This window comes from Hyperoodon ampullatus (assembly GCF_949752795.1).
Source record: "Hyperoodon ampullatus genome assembly, chromosome: 2".
Taxonomy (NCBI): domain Eukaryota; kingdom Metazoa; phylum Chordata; class Mammalia; order Artiodactyla; family Ziphiidae; genus Hyperoodon; species Hyperoodon ampullatus.
The window spans coordinates 30,206,678-30,232,712 of NC_136915.1; the positions used below are offsets into that span (position 1 = coordinate 30,206,678).

The 26,035-nt window shown below is 47.2% G+C and overlaps 2 protein-coding genes across 2 annotated transcripts; one reads left to right on the forward strand and one right to left on the reverse strand.

Moving 5' to 3' along the window:
• Nucleotides 1-774: 774 nt before the first annotated feature.
• On the forward strand, nt 775-22,762 carry SH3D21 (SH3 domain containing 21; the record flags this gene model as incomplete). The annotated part of the gene is made up of 16 exons (XM_079720577.1): nt 775-781; nt 838-995; nt 1,092-1,155; nt 1,420-1,538; nt 1,788-1,878; nt 2,063-2,118; nt 2,222-2,267; nt 2,416-2,516; nt 2,635-2,721; nt 2,886-2,928; nt 20,939-21,032; nt 21,127-21,179; nt 21,298-21,392; nt 21,542-22,428; nt 22,520-22,583; nt 22,668-22,762. 16 exons carry the CDS (start codon nt 775-777, stop codon nt 22,749-22,751), a joined length of 2,049 nt encoding a protein of 682 aa, XP_079576703.1. The 3' UTR covers nt 22,752-22,762.
• A 915-nt stretch (nt 22,763-23,677) lies between these two features.
• Nucleotides 23,678-25,265, reverse strand: EVA1B (eva-1 homolog B). Its single transcript, XM_079697912.1, has 3 exons — nt 25,141-25,265; nt 24,635-24,732; nt 23,678-24,352 (listed from the first exon to the last, which is right to left on the reverse strand). Exons 2-3 carry the CDS (start codon nt 24,699-24,701, stop codon nt 23,940-23,942), a joined length of 480 nt encoding a protein of 159 aa, XP_079554038.1. The 5' UTR covers nt 24,702-24,732; nt 25,141-25,265; the 3' UTR covers nt 23,678-23,939.
• Between the last annotated feature and the right edge of the window lie 770 nt (nt 25,266-26,035).

The window sequence follows — 26,035 nt, forward strand, 5'->3', positions numbered from 1 at the left end:
GAGCCTTGAAAGCTCCTGAAGTTCCCTTCTTCCTGTCTTCTCCCTGGGAGAATCCGGGGATGTTTTCTGAAACCAAACGAGGCCCCCTTGGCCTGAAGAAAGGGTTTTTGTGCTCTTCCTCTTCCCTTGAAAGGGGGTCCAGGGAGGAATATGCCTCCCTCCCAGGGAAAGCAGCAATAGGTTTGTGCGCACAGAGCAACCACCCCGTCCACCCAGGACCCGCCCGAGAGCGGTTGCTGCCTGCTGGTATGTGCCTCTTCCCACCTCCCCTGCAGCTAAAAGCTTGTCAGCCCGGAGAGGGTAGGCCAGTAATGGTGGGTGGGAGCCTCAGGGCTAAGGCTGGGAGAAGGAAGGAAGGTGGCTAGACTGAAACTTAGGTGGCTAGGCAGACAAGATCATGTCGGGGAGCTGTGACCCCAGCACTGGCCAGAGATCCCGGAGTCCTCACTCCTGGTCCGGGGACCGAACCTGCCGAATTGGGCCGTCCCCTCTCCCATACCCACTCCTTGCACCTGGAGCCCGACCTATCGGCTCGCGTCTCCGCCTCCTTGGCTTCACAATCTCGCTGCTTGTCCCACCCTACCTGGACCCAGTATCGGCTGCGAACGCGACTGCACCATCCTTCTTGCTCGGCTGCGGAAGGCGCCCCGGAAGCCATGGGTATGTGCAGAGGGTTTGGGGTAGCTCTTCTATGCAACTGCGTGGAAATAGCGATAAAAACCTACACCACCACGCCGCTCTCCCGCTGTCCACACGGGGCCTGGGACTCGCGCCATGGCCAGTCGGCTCTGAATGGGCTCTTCTGAGCCGCGTGCCCGCGCCATCCTCCGCCCGCAGAGGTGCTGGTCCTGGCCGGATACAGCGCGCAGAAAAAGGACGAGCTGAGCCTGGCGCCCGGGGACGTGGTCCGGCAGGTGTGCAAGGGGCCCGCACGGGGCTGGCTGCGTGGAGAGCTGGGGGGCCGTTGTGGCCTCTTCCCCGAGTGCCTGGTGCAGGTGAGGCCGGGCCGGAGGTCGGGCGGGGGGTGGGGTGGCTCTCAGCGCGCGCCCCCGGGATCTGAGAGCCCCCCCTGCCCGAGCGCTCATTCGTAGGAGATCCCTGAGACTCTTCGCGGCTCGGGGGAGGCGCCGAGACCGCGCTGTGCGCGCCGCCGAGGTGAGAGCCAGGGCGGTGGGCGGGCGCGCGCAGCACCCGCCTCCCCCCACCGCCCTGGTCTTCCCAGCTCGCCGAGACTGGCGCGGCTCTGGGCGGGACTGCGTGGCCTCTGTGCGGCCCGTGATTGGTTCTCGAGTACAATGCTCCGCCCTGGGGCGGGGCCTGGGGTACTAAGGGAGCACTCGCGGCCCGCCCCTCCCCCAGCTCAGCGGACTGGGGCTTGGGTCTCGAGGCTCCAGCGGCCTCACTCTCGTCCGACCCCAGGTCACCCCGTCGAATCTCCGGGCCCTCAAAGATGGTGCAAAGTGAACTTCAGCTACAGCCCGGAGCAGGCGGACGAGCTGAAGCTGCAAGCTGGGGAGATTGTGGAAATGATAAAGGAGGTGAGGGGATGAGATGATGAGAGGGTTTGGGGGGAGATAATGGAGTATGTCTCCGGATGAGGGGACATGGGTGCAGTGAGGGTATGGATGATGGGACTGATGAGGGGCACAGAAATGGGAAAGTTGGGGAGCAAGGGAGGAGAGGGGTCATCGGGCAGAATCGGGAGAGGGGGGTGAACCAGGGTTTAAGATGCCTAGGGAGGCCCTTGGGGCAGAACCAGATGCCCCTTCGTCCTCCCCCCTCCGCAGATTGAGGACGGCTGGTGGCTGGGGAAGAAGAACGGGCAGCTGGGAGCCTTCCCATCCAACTTTGTGGAGTTGCTGGACAGTGGGCCCCCAAGTGAGACCTGGACCCTGTGACCCCGTGACCCCGTGAACCCCTGTGACCAGACTCTACAATCTTCAGTGACCCTCCCCAGTGGCCTGAGCGTGTGATCCACACATCTTGCCCCATCACCCCTTTGACCTCTCCCATGACCTGAACTGAATTAGCACCCGCCCCTAACCTCACTATCCCCCACCAGGCCTTGATAACCCAGGCATGCCTTCAATCAGCCTTGGTCCCCAGTGGGCTCCCAAGGTAAATTGGGTGGAGTGGGCAAAGGTGGTGAGTTCCTCTTGGCTGTGGGGGGTGGGCGGAGGTGTTGGGGGGCTCAGCTTGTTCCTCCCCCTGCCCCCACTAGCTGAGCAGCCTGACCTATGACAGCTCTCCAGACTACCTGCGGACAGGTGAGCACCCAGCCAAAGGGTCCTTCAAATCCTCCCCCACAAGCCACTCTGACCTGGGGGGAGGGGGGACCCAGCTAGACTGATGGAGGAGGGAGCCGATGAATGGTTTGGGGAGGGGGTTTGGCATCAGGAACTGACCTCCCTTCAGTCTCCCACCCTGAGACCTACAGGGTCCTGTTTGACTACCATCCCGAGGCCCCAGACGAGTTGGCGCTGCGGAGGGGGGACGAGGTGAAAGTACTGAGGAAGGTGTGAAAGGCACAGGGCAGGGGAGGGCACAGGGACGGGGGTGTTGAGAAGGGTGGGCTTGGGGAAGGAAGGAGCGTGGGGATCTGGCTCACCTCCCCACGGCATCTTGCTCTCCCAGACCACAGAGGATAAGGGCTGGTGGGAAGGAGAGTCTCAAGGCAGAAGAGGACTTTTCCCAGATAACTTTGTGCTCCCACCACCCCTGGTGAGTACGAAGCCAGGCACTCAGGTGGCAAGGGGCAGGCTACTCTGGACAAAGTTGGGGGTTGTGGCTCTCACGGGACACAGCTGGAGGGCCACCCACAAATGAGGGTGGACCTAGAAATGTGAGGGCTCCTCTTCAGATTCTGACACTTCTTTTCTGCATAGATCAAGAAGCTGGTCCCACGGAAAGTGGTATCCCGGGAATCAGGTGGGTGCCCGGGAAGCCTGGGATTGGGGGGGTGATCTCTGGGAGACGATCCACCAGACGATCTCCCAGACGATCTCTGGGAGTTGCTCATAAACACCCATAGTTTCCCAGTGGTCCAGTACACCCCCTTAGGAGGTACCTCCCCATGGGACTGGTAGGAATGTATGTGGTCAGTGTTAGGAATGTGTCACTTTGTGTGTGTTAGTATGTTCCTGTTCTCTCCAGAGCATGTGGCTGTCATTCTCATGAATGAATGTTTAGGTTTGTTTCATTTTGTAAGGAAATGTATGGATCAGTGTATCTGGGTCTTTGAGACTGTGTGTTCATGTATCTATTAAGTGTGTCAGTGAATAGTTCTGTTTATGCATCACTGTATTCGTGGGATGTGTCTTTAATTTATGGTTTAATGTAATATTTCACATAATCAAAAACTATACATAATATATGTGTTTTAAAACTTAATAATGAGTGCCCATGGTCTGTCACCCAAACCCAAGAACTAGAAATTGCTAATGGTATGGTTTGTGTGCCCCTCTCTTTCCCTTCTGCTACTTCCCCCACATCAAAGGTAAGCCTAACCACTACCCTGAATTTTGAATAATTCCCTTGAGTTTTTAAATGTACTCACTTTGGTATGTGCCTAAACAATGTATCACTTAATTTATTTTTGTTTGTTTTTGAGGTCTATAAAAATAGCATCATATGTTTATGGTCTTCTGGGACTTGCTGTTTTCAATCAACATTATGTTTCTAAGATTCATCCATGTTGTGTGTAGACGGAGTTCATTTCTTTTTCTCTGCTGTATACTATTCCTTGTGGAACTGAACGCAATTTACGTATCTGGTCTATTCCTGATGTAGGACATTTTCGTTGTTTCTAGTTTTTATTTTTATTTTATTTTATTTTTTAATTCATTTATTGTTGTTTGCTAAAGCCAAGTAGAAAACGGCAATACTAGATGTTTAATATATTTTAAACACAAACATTAGCTAAGACGCCAAGTGAAAAATGTACATTTATAAAACAGGAAACAGAAAATCTCCTTTATCTTTCCAATATAAACCAGTAGCCACTGCTGACCCCAGGTCTGCCTCAAGCCTTCAGTCCCCTGGGAGCTGCTCTCTGGATATGGTGTGTGTTTTCAGGGACTTGCCCAGCCTCTGGCAGCAGGACTCCTGTTTCAGGAGCTGAGTAGTAAAGACAAGAGGGTCTAGGAGGGCTGTGATGAGGTTGCAAGGCTGGAACCAGAAGCAGCAGGGCTCTAGTATTTACTATTACAAATAGTGCTGCCATAAACACTATCATGTGCCTGTCTTCCGGTGTGCAGGTATAATGTTTCTCTAGGATATAGTCCTAGGAGTGGCACTGCTAGAGTGTAGGGTATGTAAATGTTCAGCTTTTATGAGGTTAAGTCACATTGGTTTCCAAAGGAATTGTACACTTTTACCACTCCACCATTGGTGTTTAAGAGATCAAACTGATCCAAATCCTCTTCAACACTTGGTATTACCAGATTTCATTATTTTCGTGAATCTAGCACAAAATAGCATCTCATTGTGGACTTCATTTGTATTTCCCTGGTTAGTAATAATTGTTGAAGTTCTTTATATATTCTGAATTATGTGTTATACATGTTATAGATACTTTCAGTTTGTGGCTTTTCTTTTTTTTAATGAGGTTTTTGATGAATAGGAGTTCTAAATTAAAAAAATTTTTTTGAAGTATAGTTGATTTACAATATTATATTAATTTCAGGTGTACAACATAGTGATTCAAAATTTTTACAACTTATAGTCCATTTAAAGTTATTGCAAAATATTGGCTATATTCCCTGTGCTGTACAATAAATCCTTTTAGCTTATTTATTTATTTATATATCATTTTAAAAAATTAGATTCCACATATTAGTGATACCATATGATATTTGTCTTTCTCTGTTTGACTTACTTCATTTAGTGTGATAATCTCTAGGTCCATCCATGTTGCTGCAAATGGCATTATTTCATTCTTTTTTATGGCTGAGTAATATTCCATTGTATATATGTACCACATCTTCTCTATCTGTTCCTCTGTCGATGGACATTTAGGTTGTCTCCATGTCCTGGCTATTGTAAATAGTGCTGCAGTGAACATTGGGGTGCCGGTATCTTTTCAAATTATGGTTTTCTCCAGATATATGCCCAGGAGTGGGATTGGTGGAATATATGGTAGTTCTATTTTTAGTTTTTTAAGGAACCTCCATACTGTCCTCCATAGTGGTTGTACCAATTTATATTCCCACCATGTAGCTTATTTATTTGTTTGTTTGTTTATTTTTTAAAATTTATTTTTATGTGGGATCCCTGACCAGGGATTGAACCCAGGACCACAGCAGTGAAAGCACCAAGTCCTAACCACTGGACCACCGGGGAATTCCCATTAAGTATTTTACACAGAGTAGTTTGTACCTTTTAATCCCCTACCCCTATCTTGCCCCACACCCTTCCCTCTCCCCACAGGTAACCACTAGTTTGTTCTCTATGTCTATGAGTCTGTTTCTATTTTGTTATATTTGTTTGTTTGTTTTGTTTTTTAGATTCTACGTATAAGTGATAAGCACATATAAATGATAACATACAATATTTATCTAGGAGTTAATTTTAATGCAAACATGTCAATCTTATCTTTAATAGTTAGCAGGTTTTTTCTTGTTTAAGTAATCCTTCCTGCCCCAAATTCAGAAAAATAGTCCATTTATATTTTCTTTAAAACTTTTAAAGTGTTGCTTTTCATTTTTAAATGCTTTTATCTATGCAGCATTGATTTTAATGAGTGATCTAATTATACTTTTTTCCATATGGACAGTCACTTGTTCTAGCACCATTTATTATTTCTGCATGTGGTTTTATTGTGTCATTTTAAAAATTAGATATCCTTTTTTTTTTTTTTGCCGTACGCGGGACTCTCACCGCTGTGGCCTCTCCTGTTGCGGAGCACAGGCTCCAGACATGCAGGCTCAGCGGCCATGGCTCACGGGCCCAGCTGCTCTGTGGCATGTGGGATCTTCCCGGACCGGGGCACGAACCCGTGTCCCCTGCATCGGCAGGCGGACTCCCAACCACTGCGCCACCAGGGAAGCCCTAGATATCCTTTTTATTATTTATTACAGGACTATAGAAATGCACTGATTTTTGTATATTGATTTTATAGCCAGCCATAGTGCTGATAATTTCAGTAATTTATCTGTAAATCCTTAATAGGTTTTCTATGAAGACAGTCATTTAATCTGTGAGTAATGACAGTTTGGCTCTCTCCTTTCCACATCTTATATCTTTTTTTTTTTTTTTTTTTTTTTTTGCGGTATGCGGGCCTCTCACTGCTGTGGCCCCTCCTGTTGTGGAGCACAGGCTCCGGATGCACAGGCTCAGCGGCCATGGCTCACGGGCCCAGCTGCTCTGCGGCACGTGGGATCCTCCCTGACCGGGGCACGAACCCGCGTCCCCTGCATCGGCAGGCGGACTCTCAACCACTGCGCCACCAGGGAAGCCCAACATCTTATATCTTTTAATTTCATTTTCTTGTTTTACTCTAGTGGCTAGGATCGCAATACAATATTGAATAGAAATAGTGATGCTGAACATCATTACCATGTTCCTGATTTTAAATGGAATGCTTCAAACTTTTTGCCTTTAACGATGTTTGCTTAGATCTTTTGTAGGTATATTTTTGTGTGGTTAAGGAAGGTCTTTCTGTTTCTTTTGCTTAGAATTTTTATCAAGAACGGGTGTCGAATTTTCTCAAATTGTTTATATGAATCTTTTGAAATTATTATATGGGTTTTCTTCTTTAATCTATCAATGTAATAAAGATATTTGTAGAATTTTCTAATATTAAGCCACCCTTGTATTCCTGGGATAAATTCAAATTGGTCATGGTTTATTATTTTTTCATATACTGTTGGGATACCTTCCCAGTTTTTTTTCTTTTCCTTCAGATTCTTGCATTTGTTTTTACTGTTCTCATCTGATTATCAGTATTATACTGGCCCCATGAATGAGTTAAGGAATATGTTTTTTTGTTTTTAAAATATCTTTTAGATCTTACATAAGATGGGAATCATCTTTCCCTGAAAGCTGGTAAAACTTGCTTGTACATTCATCTGGTCCTCTTTTCTTCCATTATGGGAAGATTTTAAACTACTTCAATTTCTTTATAGTTATAAGCAAGTCTGGCTTCTGGCTAAAATTCTTTCTTTCTTCCTTCCTCCCTCCCTCCCTCCCTTCCCTCCCTCTCTCCCTCTCTCTCTCTCTTCCCCTCTCTCTTTCTCTCTCTCTCTTTCTCCCCCCTTTTTTTAAGTGCATAGTGTTTTTAATATATATATATATATTTTTAAATTGGGGCATAGTTGTTTTACAATGTTGTGTTAGTTTCTACTGTACAGCAAAGTGAACTAGAGTTCCCTGTGCTATACAGCAGGTTCTCATTAGTTCTCTATTTTATACATGTTAGTGTATATATGTTAATCCTAATCTCCCAATTCATCCCACCCCCTCCTTTCCCCCTTTGGTGTCCATACGTTTGTTCTCTACATCTGTGTCTCTTTCTCTGCCTTGCAAACCGGTTCATCTGTACCATTTTTCTAGATTCCACAAATATGCGTTAATATATGATATTTGTTTCTCTCTTTCTGACTTACTTCACTCTGTATGACAGTCTCTAGGTCCATCTATGTCTCTACAAATGACCCAATTTCATTCCTTTTTATGGCTGAGTAATATTCCATTGTATATATGTACCACATCTTCTTTATCCATTCGTCTGTCAATGGACATTTAGGTTACTTCCACGAGCTGGCTATTGTAAATAGTGCTGCAAAGAACATTGGGGTGCATGTGTCTTTTTGAATTATGGTTTTCTCTGGGTATATGCCCAGTAGTGGGATTGCTGGGTCATATGGTAATTCTATTTTTAGTTGTTTTCTGTTTTTTTTTTTTTTTTGCTGTACGCAGGCCTCTCACTGTTGTAGCCTCTCCCATTGCAGAGCACAGGCTCCAGACGTGCAGGCCCAGTGGCCATGGCTCACAGGCCCAGCCGCTCTGTGGCATGTGGGATCCTCCCGGACCAGGGCACGAACCTGTGTCCCCTGCATCGGCAGGTGGACTCTCAACCACTGCGTCACCAGGGAAGCCCTATTTTTAGTTTTTAGAGGAACCTCCATACTGTTCTCCATAGTGGCTGTATCGATTTACATTCCCACCAGCAGTGCAAGAGGGTTCCCTTTTCTCCACACCCTCTCCAGCATTTATTGTTTGTGGATTTTCTGATGATTCCCATTCTAACTGGTGTGAGGTGATACCTCATTGTAGTTTTGACTTGCATTTCTCTAATGATTAGTAATGTTGAGCATCTTTTCACGTGCTTCTTGCCCATCTGTATGTCTTCTTTGGAGAAATGTCTATTTAGGTCTTCTGTCCATTTTTTTGATTGGGTTTTTTTTTTTTTAATATTGAGCTGCATGAGCTGTTTGTATATTTTGGAGATTAATCCTTTGTCTGTTGATTCGTTTGCAAATATTTTATCCCATTCTGAGGGTTGTCTTTTCATCTTGTTTATGGTTTTCTTTGCTGTGCAAAAGCTTTTAAGTTTCATTAGGTTCCATTTGTTTATTTTTGTTTTTATTTCCATTACTCTAGTAGATGGGTCATAAAAGATCTTGCTGTGATTTATGTCCAAGAGTGTTCTTCCTATGTTTTCCTCTAAGAGTTTTATAGTGTCCAGTCTTACATTTAGGTCTTTAATCCATTTTGAGTTTATTTTTGTGTATGGTGTTAGGGAGCGTTCTAATTTCATTCTTTTACTTGTAGCTGTCCAGTTTTCCCTGTACCACTTCCCTTTCTTTCTCTCTTTCTCTCTCTCTTCCTTCCTTCCTTTCTTTCTTTCTCTTTTTCTCTCTTTCCCTTCCTCCCTTCCTCCTTCCCTCCCTCCCTTTCTCTTTCTTTCTTTCTTTCTTTTTCTTTTTCTCTCTTTCCCTCCCTCCCTCCCTTTCTTTCTCTCTCTTTCTTTCTCTCACCTTCCTTCCCCCTCTTCCTTCCCTTCTTGCCCCTCTTCCTTCCCTCCTTCCCTCCTTCCCTTCCTCCCTCCCTCCCTCCCTTCCTTCCTGCCTGCCTGCCTGCCTACCTGCCTTCCTGCCTTCTCCTGGCTTAAAACAACACAAATATCTCACATTTTTGGAACCTGGAAATCCAAAATCTGGATGTTGGCATGGCCATGTTCTCTGTGAAGGTTCTAGGGGAAGAATATTTCCTTGCTTCTTCTCAGCTCCTGGCAATCTTTGGCTTGTAGATGCATCACTCCATTCTCTGCCTCTGTCTTTACAAGGTCTTCTGCCCTCTGTGTCTGTGTCCAAATTTCCCTCTTCTAATAAGGATACCTACCCCAGTCACTGGGTTAGGGTCCACCCTAATGCAGTATGAGCTCCTCGTAACTTGATTACATCTGCAAAGACCTCTTTACAACTGCTCTTTAAAGGGCTTCACCTTGGAATTCAGAGGGAGAGGAAACCTCACACCTCAGGAGACTGGCACAAACAGCATTCTGTCTCCTGGTCCCTGGGTAACCATGGCTGGCCAAAAATCTCACTAAAATTCTTGAATCAGCTTTAGTGAGTTATATTTTTAAATTATCTATTTAATCGATGTTTTCTGACTATTTATATAAAGTTGTTCATAATATTCTCTTATAATGTTTTTTTTTAATTTATTTTATTTATTTATTTTTGGCTGCATTAGGTCTTTGTTGCTGCGTGCAGGCTTTCTCTAGTTGCAGCTAGTGGTAGTTACTCTTAATTGCGCTGTGCGGGCTTCCCATTGCAGTGGCTTCTCTTGTTGCAGAGCATGGGCTCTAGGTGCGTAGGCTCAGTAGTTGTGGCACATGGGCTCAGTAGTTGTAGCTTGCAGGCTCTAGAGCACAAGCTCAGTAGTTGTGGTGCACGGCCTTAGTTGCTCCACAGCACGTGGGATCTTTCCACACCAGGGCTCAAACGCATGTCCCCTGCGTTGGCAAGCGGATTCTTAACCACTGCGCCACCAGGGTAGTCCCCTCTTATAATCTTTTTAATCTCATTGGTATTTGCCGTTATAGTCCTTTTTCATTTCTAATATTTATTTTTCCACTGTTTTTTTGTTCAATCTCTTGTTACTATATGCTTGTTCAATGTCTTGTTACTATATTCTTATTCAGTTTCTTGTTACTATATTCACATACTTTAAAAAAAACTTCTCTATTGTACCTTTTAAAAAAACTGTGGTAAGGGATTTCCTTGGTGGTCCAGTGGTTAGGACTCTGTGCTCTCAATGCCAAGGGCCCAGGTTCGATCCCTGGTTGGGGAACTAAGATCCCATAAGCCACGGCACAGAAAAATAAAAAAAATTGTGGTAAGAAATATGTAAGATTTACCATCCTAACCATTTTTAAGTGTACAATAGTGTTAACTATATGCATGTTGTTTTGCAAAAGATCTCTAGAAAGTACCTTTGTTTTTTGTTAATTTTTGAGTTTCATTTTATTTTTTTATACAGCAGTTTCTTATTAGTCATCAATTTTATACACATCAGTGTATACATGTCAATCCCGATTGCCAATTCATCACACCACCATCCCCACCCCACCACGGCTTTCCCCCCTTGGTGTCCATACGTTTGTTCTCTACATCTGTGTCTCAACTTCTGTCCTGCAAACCGGTTCATCTATACCATTTTTCTAGGTTCAACGTACATGCGTTAATATATAATATTTGTTTTTCTCTTTCTGACTTACTTCACTCTGTATGACAGTCTCTAGATCCATCCATGTCTCAACAAATGACCCAATTTCGTTCCTTTTTATGGCTGAGTATTCTTTCATTGTATATATGTGCCACATCTTTATCCATTTGTCTGTTGATGGGCATTTAGGTTGCTTCCATGACCTGGCTATTGTAAATAGTGCTGCAATGAACATTGGGGTGCATGTGTCTTTTTGAATTATGGTTTTCTCTGGGTATATGCCCAGTAATGAGATTGCTGGGTCATATGGTAATTCTATTTTTAGTTTTTTTAGTTTTTTCATTTGTTGTTTGTGGATTTTCTGATGATTCCCATTCTAACTGGTGTGAGGTGATACCTCATTGTAGTTTTGATTTGCATTTCTCTAATAATTAGTGATGTTGAGCAGCTTTTCATGTGCTTCTTGACCATCTGTATGTCTTCTCTGGAGAAATGTCTAGGTCTTCTGCCCACTTTTGGATTGGGTTGTTTGTTTCTTTAATATTGAGCTGCGTGAGCTGTTTATATATTTTGGAGATAATCCTTTGTCCATTGATTCATTTGCAAATATTTTCTCCCATTCTGAGTGTTGTCTTTTCGTCTTGTTTTTCATTTCCTTTGCTGTGCAAAAGCTTTGAAGTTTCATTAGGTCCCATTTGTTTATTTTTGTTTTTATTTCCATTACTCTAGGAAGTGGATCAAAAAAGATCTTGCTGTGATTTATGTCAAAGAATGTTGTCCCTATGTTTTCCTCTAAGAGTTTTATAGTGTCCGGTCTTACATTTAGGTCTCTAATCCATTTTGAGTTAATTTTTGTGTATGGTGTTAGGGAGTGTTCTAATTTCCTTCTTTTACACGTAGCTGTCCAGTTTTCCCAGCACCACTTATTGAAGAGACTGTCTTTTCTCCATTGTATATCCTTGCCTCCTTTGTCATAGATTACTTGACCATAGGTGCGTGGGTTTATCTCTGGGCTTTCTATCCTGTTCCATTGATCTATATCTCTGTTTTTGTGCCAGTACCATATTGTCTTGATTACTGTAGCTCTATAGTACAGTCTAAAGTAAGGGAGTCTGATTCCTCCAGCTCCGTTTTTTGCCCTCAAGACTGCTTTGGCTATTCGGGGTCTTTTGTGTCTCCATACAAATTTTAAGACTCTTTGTTCTAGTTCCATAAAAAATGCCATTGGCAATTTGATAGGGATTGCATTGAATCTGTAGATTGCTTTGGGTAGTATAGGCATTTTCACAATATTGATTCTTCCAATCCAAGAACATGGTATATCTCTCCATCTGTTGGTATCATCTTTAATTTCTTTCATCAGTGTCTTATAGTTTTCTGCATACAGGTCTTTTGTCTCCCTAGGTAGGTTTATTCCTAGGTATTTCATTCTTTTGGTTGCAATGGTAAATGGGAGTGTTTCCTTAATTTCTCATTCAGATTTTTCATCATTAGTGTATAGGAATGCAAGAGATTTCTGTGCATTAATTTTGTATCCTGCAACTTTACCAGATTCATTGATTAGCTCTAGTAGTTTTCTGGTGGCATTTTTAGGATTCTCTATGTATAGTATCATGTCATCTGCGAACAGTGACAGTTTTACTTCTTCTTTTCCAATTTGTATTCCTTTTATTTCTTTTTCTTCGCTCATTGCCATGGCTAGGACTTCCAAAACTGTGTTGAATAATAGTGGTGAGAGTGGACATCCTTGTCTTGTTCCTGGTCTTAGAGGAAATGCTTTCAGTTTTTCACCATTGAGAATGATGTTTTCTGTGGGTTTGTCATATATGGCCTTTATTATGTTGAGGTAGGTTCCTTCTATGCCCACTTTCTGGAGAGTTTTTATCATAAAAGGGTGTTGAATTTTGTCAAAAGCTTTTTCTGCATCTATTGGGATGATCATATGGTTTTTCTTCTTCAATTTGTTAATATGGTGTATCACATTGATTTGTGTACATTGAAGAATCCTTGCATCCCTGGGATAAATCCCACTTGAGCGTGGTGTATGATTCTTTTAATGTGTTGTTGGATTCTGTTTGCTAGTATTTTGTTGAGGATTTTTTTTAATGAAGCTTTTTTTTTTTTAATGTTGAGCCTTCTTTTAATTTTTATTTATTTTTATTTTTGGCTGTGTTGGGTCTTCATTTCTGTGCAAGGGCTTTCTCTAGTTGTGGCAATCGGGGTCCACTCTTCATCGTGGTGCGCGGGCCTCTCACTGTCGTGGCCTCTCTTGTTGCGGAGCACAGGCTCCAGACGCGCAGGCTCAGTAGTTGTGGCTCACGGGCCTAGTTGCTCTGCAGCATGTTGGATCTTCTCAGACCAGGGCTCGAACCCGTGTCCCCTGCATTAGCAGGCAGATTCTCAACCACTGCGCCACCAGGGAAGCCCTGTTGAGGATTTTTGCATCTATATTCATCAGTGATATTGGTCTGTAATTTTCTTTTTTGTAGTATCTTTGTCTGGTTTTGGTATCAGGGTGATGGTGGCCTCATAGAATGAGTTTGGGAGTGTTCCTTCCTCTGCAATTTTTTGGAAGAGTTTGAGAAGGATGGGTGTTAGCTCTTCTCTAAATGTTTGATAGAATTCACCTGTGAAGCAATCTAGTCTTGGACTTTTGTTCGTTGGAAGATTTTTATTCACAGTTTCAAGTTCATTACTTGTGATTGGTCTGTTCCTATTTTCTGTTTCTTCCTGATTCAGTCTTGGAAGGTTATACATTTCTAAGAATTTGCCCATTTCTTCCAGGTTGTCCATTTTATTGGCATAGAGTTGCTTGTAGTAGTCTCTTAGGATGCTTTGTATTTCTGCGGTGTCTGTTGTAACTTCTTTTTCGTTTCTAATTTTATTGATTTGAGTTGTCTCCCTCTTTTTCTTGATGAGTCTGGCTAATGGCTTATCAATTTTGCTTATCTTCTCAAAGAACCAGCTTTTAGTTTTATTGATCTTTGCTATTGTTTTCTTTGTTTCTATTTCATTTATTTCTGCTCTGATTTATGATTTCTCTCCTTCTGCTAACTTTGGGTATTGTTTGTTCTTCTTTCTCTAGTTCCTTTAGGTATGAAGTTAGATTGTTTATTTGAGATTTTTCTTGTTTCTTGAGGTAGGCTTGTATAGCTATAAACTTCCCTCTTAGAACTGCTTTTGCTGCATCCCATGGGTTTTGGATCATCATGTTTTCATTGTCATTTGTCTCTAGGTATTTTTTGATTTCCTCTTTGATTTCTTCAGTGATCTCTTGGTTATTTAGTAATGTATTGTTTAGCCTCCATGTGTTTGTGTTTTTTGTGTGTTTTTAAAAAATTTTTATTCATTTTATTTATGGCTGCATTGGGTCTTTATTGCTGCTCCCAGGCTTTCTCTCGTTGCGGCGAGTGGGCTTCTCATTGTGGTGGCTTCTCTTGTTGTGGAGCATAGGCTCTAGGTGCACAGGCTTCAGTAGTTGCGGTGTGCGGGCTCAGTAGTTGTGGCGCATGAGCTTAGTTGCTCCGCGGCATGTGGGGTCTTCCCGGACCAGGGCTCGAACCCGTATCCCCTGCATTGGCAGGTGGATTTTCAACCACTGAGCCACCAGGGAAGCCCTGTGTTTTTTTCCCCTGTAATTCATTTCTAATCTCATAGCGTTGTGGTCAGAAAAGATGCATGATATGATTTCAATTTTCTTAAATTTACTGAGGCTTGATTTGTGACCCAAGATGTGATCTATCCTGGAGAATGTTCCATGGACACTTGAGAAGAAAGTGTAATCTGTTTTTGGATGGAATGTCCTATAAATATCAATTAAATCTATCTGGTCTATTATGTCATTTAAAGCTTCTGTTTCCTTATTTATTTTCATTTTGGATGATCTGTCCATTGGTGTAAGTGAGGTGTTGAAGTCCCCCACTATTATTGTGTACTGTCGATTTCCTCTTTTATAGCTGTTAGCAGTTGCCTTATGTATTGAGGTGGTCCTATGTTGGGTGCATATATATTTATAATTGTTATATCTTCTTCTTGGATTGATCCCTTGATCATTATGTAGTGTCCTTCCTTGTCTCTTGTAACATTCTTTATTTTAAAGTCTGTTTTATCTGATATGAGTATTGCTACTCCAGCTTTCTTTTGATTTCCATTTGCATGGAATATCTTTTTCCATCCCCTCACTTTCATTCTGTATGTGTCCCTAGGTCTGAAGTGGGTCTCTTGTAGACAGCATATAGATGGGTCTTGTTTTTGTATCCATTCAGGAAGCCTGCGTCTTTTGGTTGGAGCATTTAATCCATTCACGTTTAAGGTAATTATCAATATGTATGTTCCTATGACCATTTTCTTAATTGTTTTGGGTTTGTTTTTGTAGGTCCTTTTCTTCTCTTGTGTTTCCCACTTAGAGAAGTTCCTTTAGCATTTGTTGTAGAGCTGGTTTGGTGGTGCTGAATTCTCTTAGCTTTTGCTTGTCTGTAAAGCTTTTGATTTCTCCATCGAATCTGAATGAGATCCTTGCCGGGTACAGTAATCTTGGTTGTAGGTTCTTCCCTTTCATCACTTTAAGTATATCATGCCACTCCCTTCTGGCTTGTAGAGTTTCTGCTGAGAAATCAGCTGTTAACCTTATGGGAGTTCCCTTGTATGTTATTTGTCATTTTTCCCTTGCTGCTTTCAATAATTTTTCTTTGTCTTTAATTTTTGCCAATTTCATTACTATGTGTCTCGGCGTGTTTCTCCTTGGGTTTATGCTGTATGGGACTCGCTGCACTTCCTGGAGTTGGGTGGCTATTTCCTTTCTCATGTTAGGGAAGTTTTTGACTATAATCTCTTCAAATATTTTATCTGGTCCTTTCTTTCCCTCTTCTCCTTCTGGGACCCCTATAATGTGAATGTTGTTGTGTTTAATGTTGTCCCGGAGGTCTCTTAGGCGGTCTTCATTTCTTTTCATTCTTTTTTCTTTATTCTGTTCTGCAGCAGTGAATTCCACCGTTCTGTCTTCCAGGTTGCTTATCCGTTCTTCTGCCTCAGTTATTCTGCTATTGATTCCTTCTAGTGTAGTTTTCATTTCAGTTATTGTATTGTTCATCTCTGTTTGTTCTTTAATTCTTCTAGGTCTTTGTTAAGCGTTTCTTGCATCTTCTCGATCTTTGCCTCCATTGTTTTTCCGAGGTCCTGGATCATCTTCACTATCATTATTCTGAATTCTTTTTCTGGAAGGTTGCCTATCTCCACTTCATTTAGTTGTTTTTCTGGGGTTTTATCTTGTTCCTTCATCTGGTACATAGCCCTCTGCCATTTCATCTTGTCTATCTTTCTGTGAATGTGTTTTTTGTTCCACAGGCTGCAGGATTGTAGTTCTTCTTGCTTCTGCTGTCTGCCCTCTCACCTTTGTTTTTTTACTCTAGCTTGTCAGTGTTTTTCTTTGGTGATAAATTGATGAGTTTAGACTATATTAATCATAAGTATTTTACAATATTTTTAAATGTTTATTTTCTCCTTTTTTTCTTATTTCACTTTTTTCATCAATTTAGAATTAGTACACTTTATTGTTATTATTTTAGTGGTTGCTCTTGAAATTTACCATGTATATTTAACTTTACAAGTCTAAATTCAAAGTCTTAACCTTTCTCCTGAACAAAATCTCCAGCTATTATTTTTGAATTATTTCTCCTTTCAATTCTGTCAGTGTTTGCTTTATATATTTTGAGGCTTTGTTGTTAGGCACATGTCCATTTGTCATTGTTATCTCTTCCTGATGTACTTACCTGTTTATCATTATAACCTCTCCCTCTTTGTCTTTAGTAATTTTTCTCATCTTGAAGTTTGTGTTTTGTCTGATATTAATATATGGTTATTATTATAGTTACTATTTATGTGATATATCTTTCTCCAATCTTTTACTGTCAACCTATTTTACTGTCAACCTATTTGTGTCTTTGAATCTGTTGTCCACAGTATATAGTTGGATCTTGCTTTTTTAATTCAGTCTGACAATCTCTGCCTTTTATTGGGGTGTTTAGGTTAAGAGTTAGCAAATTATGGTCTGTGGGCCCAATCTGTCCTGCCACCGTTTTTGGGCAATGGGGGTTAACAGCTTTGTTGAGATATATTGACACACCATACAGTTCACTCATTTGAATGTACAATTCGGCGGTGTTTAGTAGAGTCATAGTTGTGCAACACCACCACAATTTTAGAATGTTTTCGTCACCCACTGTACTCTTTAGCCATTACCCCACCAGTCTCCCCATTCTCCCCTCCTCATCCCAAGACAACCACTAATCTACTTTGTCTTGATAGATCTGCCTACATTTCATATACATGATATCATACAATATATGGTCTTAATGGGCTTCTTTCACGTCGAATAATGTTTTCAAGGTTTGTCCATTTTGTAGTATGTGTTGCACTTAATTTGTTTTTATTGCCCAGTAATATTCTATTGTATCACTTTTTCCATTCATTTGTTGATGGATATTTGGATTGTTTCTACTTTTTGGCTATGAACTTCATTAGTGTACAAGATTTTATGTTGACGTGTTTCCATTTCTGTTGGGTATATACCTATGAAAGGAATTGCTAGGTGATATGATAACTCTGGTTTAACTTTGGGAAGAACTGGCAGACTGTTTTCCAAAGTGGTTGCACCATTTTATATTCCCACCAACAGTGTATGAGGGCTCCAGTTTCTCCACATTCACACCAGTACTTGTTATTATCTTTTGATTGTAACCGTCCTAGTGGGTATGAAATGCTATCTCATTGTGGTTTTGCTTTGCATTTCTTTGACAGCTAATGATGTTGAAAAAATCTATCTGAATCCTTTGCCCATTTTTTAATTGGGTTGACTTTTTACTGTTGAGTTGTTGGAGTTCTTTATATATTCTAGATAAAAGGCCCTTATCGTATATATGATTTGCAAATATTTTCCCCCATTCTTTGGGTTGTCTTTTCACTTTCTTGATGGTGTCCTTTGTGCGCAAAAGTTTAAAATTTTGATGAAGTCCCACTGACCTATTTTTTCTTTGGTTGCGTGTGCTTTTGGTGTCATATCAATGAAACCAATGCCAAATCCAAGGTTGCACCCCATATTGATTGAGTTTTCTTCAACCATGGCAGTAAAGCTGTTCATCCTCCACCTATCCCACCCTGCAGAACGTCCACATGGACCAAGGTAGTAGGGGGTGGGGGAGGTATGGGAGCAGGCACGAACACCGTCAAGCACAAGTACTTCTCCAATTATTTTATGTCTTTGGTCAGTATCCAAGCACTGAAATGGTTGTTTTGCCATTTAAAAAAAAAATAAATTTATTTATTTATTTTATTTTTGGCTGCGTTGGGTCCTCATTACTGCACTCAGGCTTTCTCTAGTTGCGGCGAGCGGGGGCCACTCCTCGTTGCAGCACGCGGGCTCTAGGCATGTGGGCTTCAGCAGTTGTGGCTCACAGGCTTAGTTGCTCCGTGGCATGTGGGATCCCCCTGGAGCAGGGATCGGACCTGTGTCTCCTGCATTAGCAGGCGGATTCCCAACCACTGTGCCACCAGGGAAGTCCTAAAGGAAATAATTTTTTTTTTTTTTTTTTTTTTTTGTGGTACACGGGCCTCTCACTGTTGTGGCCTCTCCCGTTGCGGAGCACAGGCTCTGGACGTGCAGACTCAGCGGCCATGGCTGACGGGCCTAGGCGCTCCATGGCATGTGGGATCTTCCCGGACCGGGGCACGAACCCGTGTCCCCTGCAGCGGCAGGCGGACTCTCAACCACTGCGCCACCAGGGAAGCCCCATGTTTTGCCATTTTTATCCAGCTTTATAGTTGCTGTGTGGAGTGAGTATTTAACCACCACCTACCTCACTCGGCCATGGTCAAACCCTGCTTCTATTACCTCTTCCTTTGAACATTGCTTTCAATTTTTCACTCCTTGTCTCATTCTACTTTTAGTTTACTAATTCTCTCTCTAGATTTTTATCTAGGTTTAATCTGCTATTTAGCCTACACATTGCATTTTATTTCATGTATGCTATTTATCATCTCTAGTAGTACAGAATTCTCTTTTTTTTCCCTGCAAAATCTTTCTGTTTATTCCTAATGGTCCTTTTGTTGCATGCTCATCCTTCATTTCTTCAAATATACTATATGTAGCTATGCTGTGTTCTTTTCCTGACACTTCCAGTATCTGCTGTGTGTTGCATCTGCTGACTCCTGCTCTCAGTGGCTTGCCCTCTCGTGTGTTTTAGGATCTTTGTGTATGATCTCAGTGTGGGGGAGTTCTGTACACATCTGTAGGGGAAAACATCTTCCAGCGATGACTCACTTTTACTTCTGCCAGTAGCCAGAGGGCACCAACCACCGGAGACCGCTTATCCTTCCGGAGGAAGGTGGTGCAAGGCTTTCGCTGCTGTCTGGCTGCCGAGCTCTGGGCCTGTGATGAGCCAGAGGAGCAGAACATGGGGCACCTGCCCCTCATCACTGGCCCCAGGCTCTGTAGCCACAAAGTCGTGCTGCCCTCACACTTCCTTTCTGGCCCCAGTTCCTCCCTTTTTTGTGGGCTTCTCCTACCTCTTTTATGTCCAACAGTGCCTTAAAATTGTATTCTAAGCAGGATATAATTGCTCTCTAGTGGGAGGGCCCCACAGAGCACCTGATCAGCCACACTACAAGAAGCAGGAGTCAAAGTTAACATTTACTGAGCTTTGACTGTATGGCAGACACTAAGCACCTCATGTGGATTAAGTCACTCAAACCTCACAACAACCCTACAGGATGTGTATTCTTTTTTTTTTTTTTTGGCGGTACGCGGGCCTCTCACTGTTGTGGCCTCTCCCGTTGCGGAGCACAGGCTCCGGACGCGCAGGCTCAGCGGCCATGGCTCACGGGCCCAGCCACTCCACGGTATGTGGGATCCTCCCGGACCGGGGCACGAACCCGTGTCCCCTGCATCGGCAGGCGGACTCTCAACCATGGCGCCACCAGGGAAGCCCAGGATGTGTATTCTTGTTATCCATGTTTTATGGATGAGGACATGGGGGCACAGAAAGGTTAAATTACCAACCAAGTTCTCACACAACTGGCGAGTAATAGAGCAGGAATTCCAAGTCTGCTGTCTGGCTATAGGATCCATGCTTTCGCCCACTGCGACCCTCAGTCAGGGGATTTTGTTTGTATCTATGTGTGATATTGTGTGTGCAAGTCAGTTTCAGCATGTGTGCATGTGCCAGAGTAGCTGTTCCTGTGTCCGTGGATATGAATGTCACTTGTGTGACTGCCTTCAGATGCTCACTCTGATGTCACCTTCTCAGTATGGCCTTCTCAGGACCATCTCATTTAAAATCATACATTCGCCTGCTTATTCTTCCTCTGTACTACTAATAAATCTCTAACACACTACATAGTTTATTCCTTTTGTTTATGTCTGCTTCCCCAGTAGAACATGAGCTCATTCTGGCTGTTGTGGGGAGAGCATACCGTAGGCGGGGTGGGTGCAGCCCAAGCCCAGGTTGGAGGCTGCTGCGACAGTCCTAGTGAAGACCGTGTGACTCAATCTGGAGTGCTTAGTGGTGGAGGTGGGGATGAGTGGCTGGATTCAGGATGCGTTTAGAGCAGACAGGACTTACCGATGGTTTGCATGTGCAGCATACGGGAATAAAGGCGTCAAGGAGGACTCCTCACTTTGTCGTCTGAGTGAGTTGGGCGAGATGGGGAGCAGTGGGAAAGGGGCCGCTTCTGAGGGCAAGGAGGTTGGGAAGCAAGAGTTTAGTTCTGGCTGTGGTAAGTGTGTGATGCTAAGTTAAGTGGAAATATTGAGAGGGCGGTCGGGTATGAGTCTGGAGTTCAGAGAAGAGGAAGGGGCTAGAGATGAAAATTTAGGAGTTGTTGGCTTCTTGATGATAATAAAACCCATAAGACTGGGTGAGATCTCTTAGGGAGTAGATGTGATAGAGAAGACAGAGAAGGGAGTGTGGACTGGAAGGGGGAAGGATGTTGCCTTGGTCCAGGAAGGAGAAGAGTCTGAACCAGCCGTGGGCACTAAGCTGAGTACAGGTCTTTGAAAAGCATGGATTAAAAACTGGCAGGATATGGAGCCATCTCCCCACGAAGCCTTCCCTGACAACTCTTTGGGGTGCTCCCATGGTCAATGTCCCCAGAGCTCCCAGGAGGCAGAGTCAAATATAATTCATCTCCTGTCACTAGTCCCCTGTGCACAGCACGGTGACTCTTAGATGAATGGATGAGTGAACAAAGGCCCCACTCCGCTCTCCCCTCCCAGCTCCTATTAAGGAACCCAAAAAGATGGTGCCCCGAACAGCCCTCCCTACGGTCAAGAAGCTGGTGACAGCCCCGACTGGGCCAAGCAAAGCCAAGTAAGGAGCAGGGTGGAGGAGGGGGAAAGAGGAGGGTACAGAAGAAATGCTGCTCCCTGCCCCCATCCCCGGTTCTGATGGGGACATGTTTCAGGCCATCTTGGACATCCAGCGGAGACAGTCAGAAGCGCCCTTCCCGAAACTCCAGTAAGTGTCGATGCCTCCCTGCAGTGGGGTGAGGCCTGGGGTGTTGTGCTGAGGGACAGAGATGGGGAGAAGCTTGGGGTCCAAGTAGGCCCGGGCCCCTGAGGGTCTGCTCTCACAGGCTCCAGCAGCAGTTTCCTCAGTGGGTGCCCAGGCCAGAGTGGCAGAAAGCGAGCCAAAGCCCAGGCTTCACAGCAATGCTCTGCAGCCAGTCAGGTGAGAGGCCCAAGACTTGGGAGAGTGGGGATCTTGGGCAGAGTCTGGTTCTCAGGGGTGTGGTGTGAAGGATCCCAGGCCAAGGGGAAGCAGACTCAAACTGTCAAGGTACCTAGCCCTCGGCTGAGACCTCTCCCCCATCCCCACAGGGCAAAGAGCAGAGCAGCCTTACAAAGGCCCCTCGTGTGAATAAAACCCCAACTCTGGACAAGACCCCCAGCCTAGAGAAGAACCCATCTCCGGATAAGGCCGGCAGCCCAGAGAAGACCTCATCTCTGGACAATGCCCGCAGCCCAGAGAAGACCTTGTCTCCAGATAAGGCCCCCACTCCAGGGGAATCCCTAACTCCAGATAAGGTCCCTATACTAGAGGAGACCCCAACTCTGGAGGACAAAGCCCCCAGACCAGACAGGGTCTTTTCTGTGCATGAGGCCCCAGTCGCAGAAGTCCCACCTGGTCCAAAGATGGCCCCTCCTGGGGACGAGGCCCACACCCTAGGAAAGGTCTTGACCACCAAACAGGTGCTTTCTGAAGAGGCCTCCACCCGAGACAACACTCAGTTCCATCACTTCTCTCCAGAGGAAGCCCTGCTAAACGCCAGGTCTCTTGGGGCCAGTGAGGCTCAATCCCAAGAGGAGGTTCACATGCCAGAGAAGCACCCCCTCTGCACGGTGAAACGTCCCCTGGATAAGAGGGACAGCTCCCCTCTCCAGTCTGAGTCCAAGTCCAAGTCAGGGTCTATGCCTGCCCTTGAGAAGGCCTACCCCCAGGAAGAGGCTACCACTCCCCTGGAGGAGGCACCAGCGAAGAATGAGGCTACCCCCAAAGAGGAGTTGTCCCCCGAAGAGGTATCCCCTGCTCAGAAGAATCCACATCCTATCGTGCTGACTCCAGAGCCCCAAATGACTCCCACCCTCCACCCCTTAGCCCCGCAAAATCTCACAGATAGCGAAAGTGACAGAGACGACCTGGTGGGGATAAAGGACGAGGTGGAGGCTTTAAGGAGGTCGCTGGAGCTGATGGGGGTGCAGCTGGAGTAAGTGGGGAGGGGTGCGGGGAGGGGAGGAGAGGGGTGCGGGCTCTGGGCCTGCCCGGCCCACCCCTTCCCCTCGGTCTCGCGTCCGCAGAAAGAAGCTGACTGACATCTGGGAAGAGCTGAAGAGCGAGAGGGGGAAGCGCGTGTTGCTGGAGGTGGGTGGGGTGCGGGTCCCTGGCGGGGCGGGGATGGGGTGGGGGTGGGCGGCTGGCACTCCCCAGACGCCCTCTCTCCACTAGGTTCAGATGACGCGGAGGACTCAGGAGTCCCGGAACCTGGGTTCCATCCAAGCGCAGATGCAGACGCAGACGCAGACGCACTGAGGGTGGGCCCGGGAGGGACTACAGCGGGACCTGGAGCGAAGTCGGGCTCCGGCCACCCACGTCCTTGCACACGATCTTGGGAAACGCAAGAAAGTAAACTGCCGTGTACGTGCGCCACGCCTCCCTGGTCCCTGTAGGGCGGGGTCTGCGCGGCAGGGCGGGGCTGGCGTTCCGCGCTCCTGTCCCTCCGCTTTCCTGGCAGCCGCTCCTGGGCACATCTGGCCAACATGTGGCTTCCATTACCGTTCCCAGGGCCTGCGCATGGCTATTTTTATCCACCGGATGGCGAGGGGGGAGGGTGTCTCCTTCGGACGCTAGTCCCCGCGCTGGAGAAATGGCCGGCAGGAGGGGCCCAGGAGGGGTCGGGCCTCTGCCCGGGGGCCGGATTCCAGAATCCAGCTGTGCGCCAGGGGAGGGGCCGGGCAGGCCGGCTCTCCAGCCCGGACTCCTCCCAGTTGCCTCCACTGTCCGCTCGCTCTGAGGGACTCACAGGAACGCAGTGACACAGGAACTCCACAGCCCAGCTCAGGCACCCCAGGTTACATTGGGGCTAATAGCGCCTTAGCGTCAAGGTTAGGGTTCCGAGGCCTTGTGTGCGCGCGCGCGCGCGTGTGTGTGTGATTGCAATGATGCATAAACCTAGGGCATTTGTAGGGACAGGGGCAACGTGTACCCGGGCGTTTGCCGGTAAGGAATGAATTTGTAAGGAATGCGGTTGATTTTTGTGTGTGCGTCTGTGGTGAGGCGGTGAAGTGTGGGTGCAGGAGTGTGTTTTTGCCATGTGTGAATTGAACGCAAGCATGTGTGCTGAGGCGTCGGGTGCGTGGAAGGAGGTGGTCAGCCTGGTAAAGGGGTCTCAGCCCTGGGGCCCCCTGCATGGCAAGAGCTTGGAGTCATTAAGGGAAGGATAACAGAGGGAGACCGAGTCACTGAGAATGCAGCTTTCATTGGTCATGTCACCTCTTAACCGTCCCCCAGAGAGGGGATAGGGACACTGCGTCCTGCCCTACCCCCTGGGCCTTCTGGCTGGACGGGGGAAGGGTGTCTCCCAGGGGACGGGAATCCAGGCCCAACAGCACCAGGGGAGCCGTGGGGGCGGGGCCTCCATAGCACCATGGGCAGGGGCAGTCCAAAGGTCCTGGGGCAGCTTGAAGCCCCTGTGCATATCCAGTAGGCTCTGGGGGCCGGTCAGTAATAGTGCATGCGGCCCAGGGTGCCCGTGCCCGTGGGGCTGGGCCCCAGCGTGCCAGTGCCCAGCAGGTCTGGCTGTCCAGTGCGCCAGATCTCCCGCAGGATCCGTTCCCGCTCCTCTAGCCGCTGTGCCCGCTCCAGCTCCTCCGCCGAAGTGAAGACGTTGACGTTCAGGGGCCCGTCGGGCTCCGCGGACACCTCGGGGCCCGGCCGAGTCACCGTGTCCTCATCGTCGTCGTCGTCGTCGTCCTCGGCCTCCAGGGTGCTGCTGCGGGGGTCCCGGCGCGGAGTGGGGACTCGGGGCCGCGGGCGGGGTGCGCAGGAGATGCTGATGACTAGTAGGCACAGGGTGAGCAGCAGGCCAAAGCAGACACCCAGCACGAAGTAGAGGCCGAAGCTCTCGGGGTTAGCTGGGGGTCAGAGGTCAGAAGTCACGGAGGGGGCCTGGTGCCTGGGAGTCATCCCATCTCTAAAAGACTCCAGGTTCTAAGTTTGGGGGGCAAGGACAGTACCCTCTATTTGAGGGACCTTAGGTAGCCGCCATCGGGCAGTCGGGGAAGTGGGGGGCGGCTTGGGAGTAAGTGACTGGCTAAGGGTGGTTACAGTGGCAGGGGCGGGGAGGAGGGGAGGGAAGGGGTGGAGTGGGGCCTGAGGAGGCAGGGAGGGGTCCAGGTCCCCGGGTCTGCCCTCACCGCGGATGTGTGCGTAGGCCGCCAGGCTGTTGCTGAGCAACTCCATGTCCCTTCGGGGGGCATCCATGCTTCTCTGGGGGCGCAGCTCCCCTGTCAGCCTGCGAGGTCAGCAAGGTCAGACCCTTCTCCCCCTCTGGAGCCGACCCTGACCCCGCTTTCTCCTCGGGGCAGCTCTGCTCCCTGGAAGGGCAGCCCCATCCAGGCTTCACCCTGGAGAGAGCGGCTTCCTAACTTCGTTGCCGACCTGGGCCCTGGCTGGGGGACCCTTCCCCTGGGCGCGGACGCCCCAACACCTGAGGGTCGGGGGAGCGAGCCGCAGGAGGCTCCGTCCCCTGGTGGGTTCCCTAAACGAGGCCCGCTTTCGCCGTCCGGGAATTGGGATGGAGGAGAGAGACGCGGGCGCCTTCCTTACTCCCTGGGCGGGCTCCGGGAAGGGAAGCCGCCTCCCTCTCCCATCCCGCCCGCCCCGCGGGGACCCCCGGGCCCGGAGGCCCGGGCTCACTCACCGTCAGCGCCCCGCTTCCCCGCTGCCCGGCCCCGGCGCGTCCGGCGGCCGCAGACACCCGGGGCCCGGCCGCTCCCGCCCCGTCCGGTCCCGGTCACCTGCCCGTCCAGCTCGGATCCCAGGCCGCGGCAGCGCGGGCCGGACAAGGGCCGATGGACCAGCCGGCGGAAAGTTTCCTCCGAGGAAAGAGGAGGGACGGGGCGGGGCGGGGTGGGGGAGGCGGGGAGGAAAAGGGCCGGGAGAGGAAGGGGGGAGGAGGGCTGCAGGGAGGAGGGGTGGGGCCGGGCCGAGGCCTGAGGGGCCGTCTGCTCCCCGACAGGAAACCGCTGGGGAGGCCGGTTGCAGGAACCCGCCCCCAGGCTGCTAATAACAACAGTAATACCGAGGATGGAGTTCTCCCTAGGTGCCAGGCAGTGTTAAACCCTTTACAATATCTTTTCATTTAATCCTAACAACCCTATAACGTGGGGACCATTACCCCCACTTGACAGATGAGTCCACTGAGTCACAGAGGGATTGCATAACTTAACCCAGACGGTCAGGATTTGAATCCACTGTTCTCTGACCATGGGCTCTTAACCCCTTTCCTAAACCTTGCTCTTCCTCCCAGGAGGCCCTCTCACCTAGGGAAGACTGCCCCTTTCCCTAGCTCAGATACCAACCCTCCTCCCCCAGACCCTCGGCCACAATCCAGGGCCGGGGTTCTCATCCCCTCCTCCCAGGGCCCAGGCAGTGAGTGTGGCCAGCTGGCCCAGCTCTGGTCACGCAGGGTTAATGAATGTTGGACTCTGGCTTCAAGCCAGGCCTAGGCCAGCCTTGCAGAACCAAGCCCGGGGCCTCTGCTGGCCCCTGTGCTCTTCTGCACCGGGGCAGAGGTGTGTTTGGCTCTGGGCTAA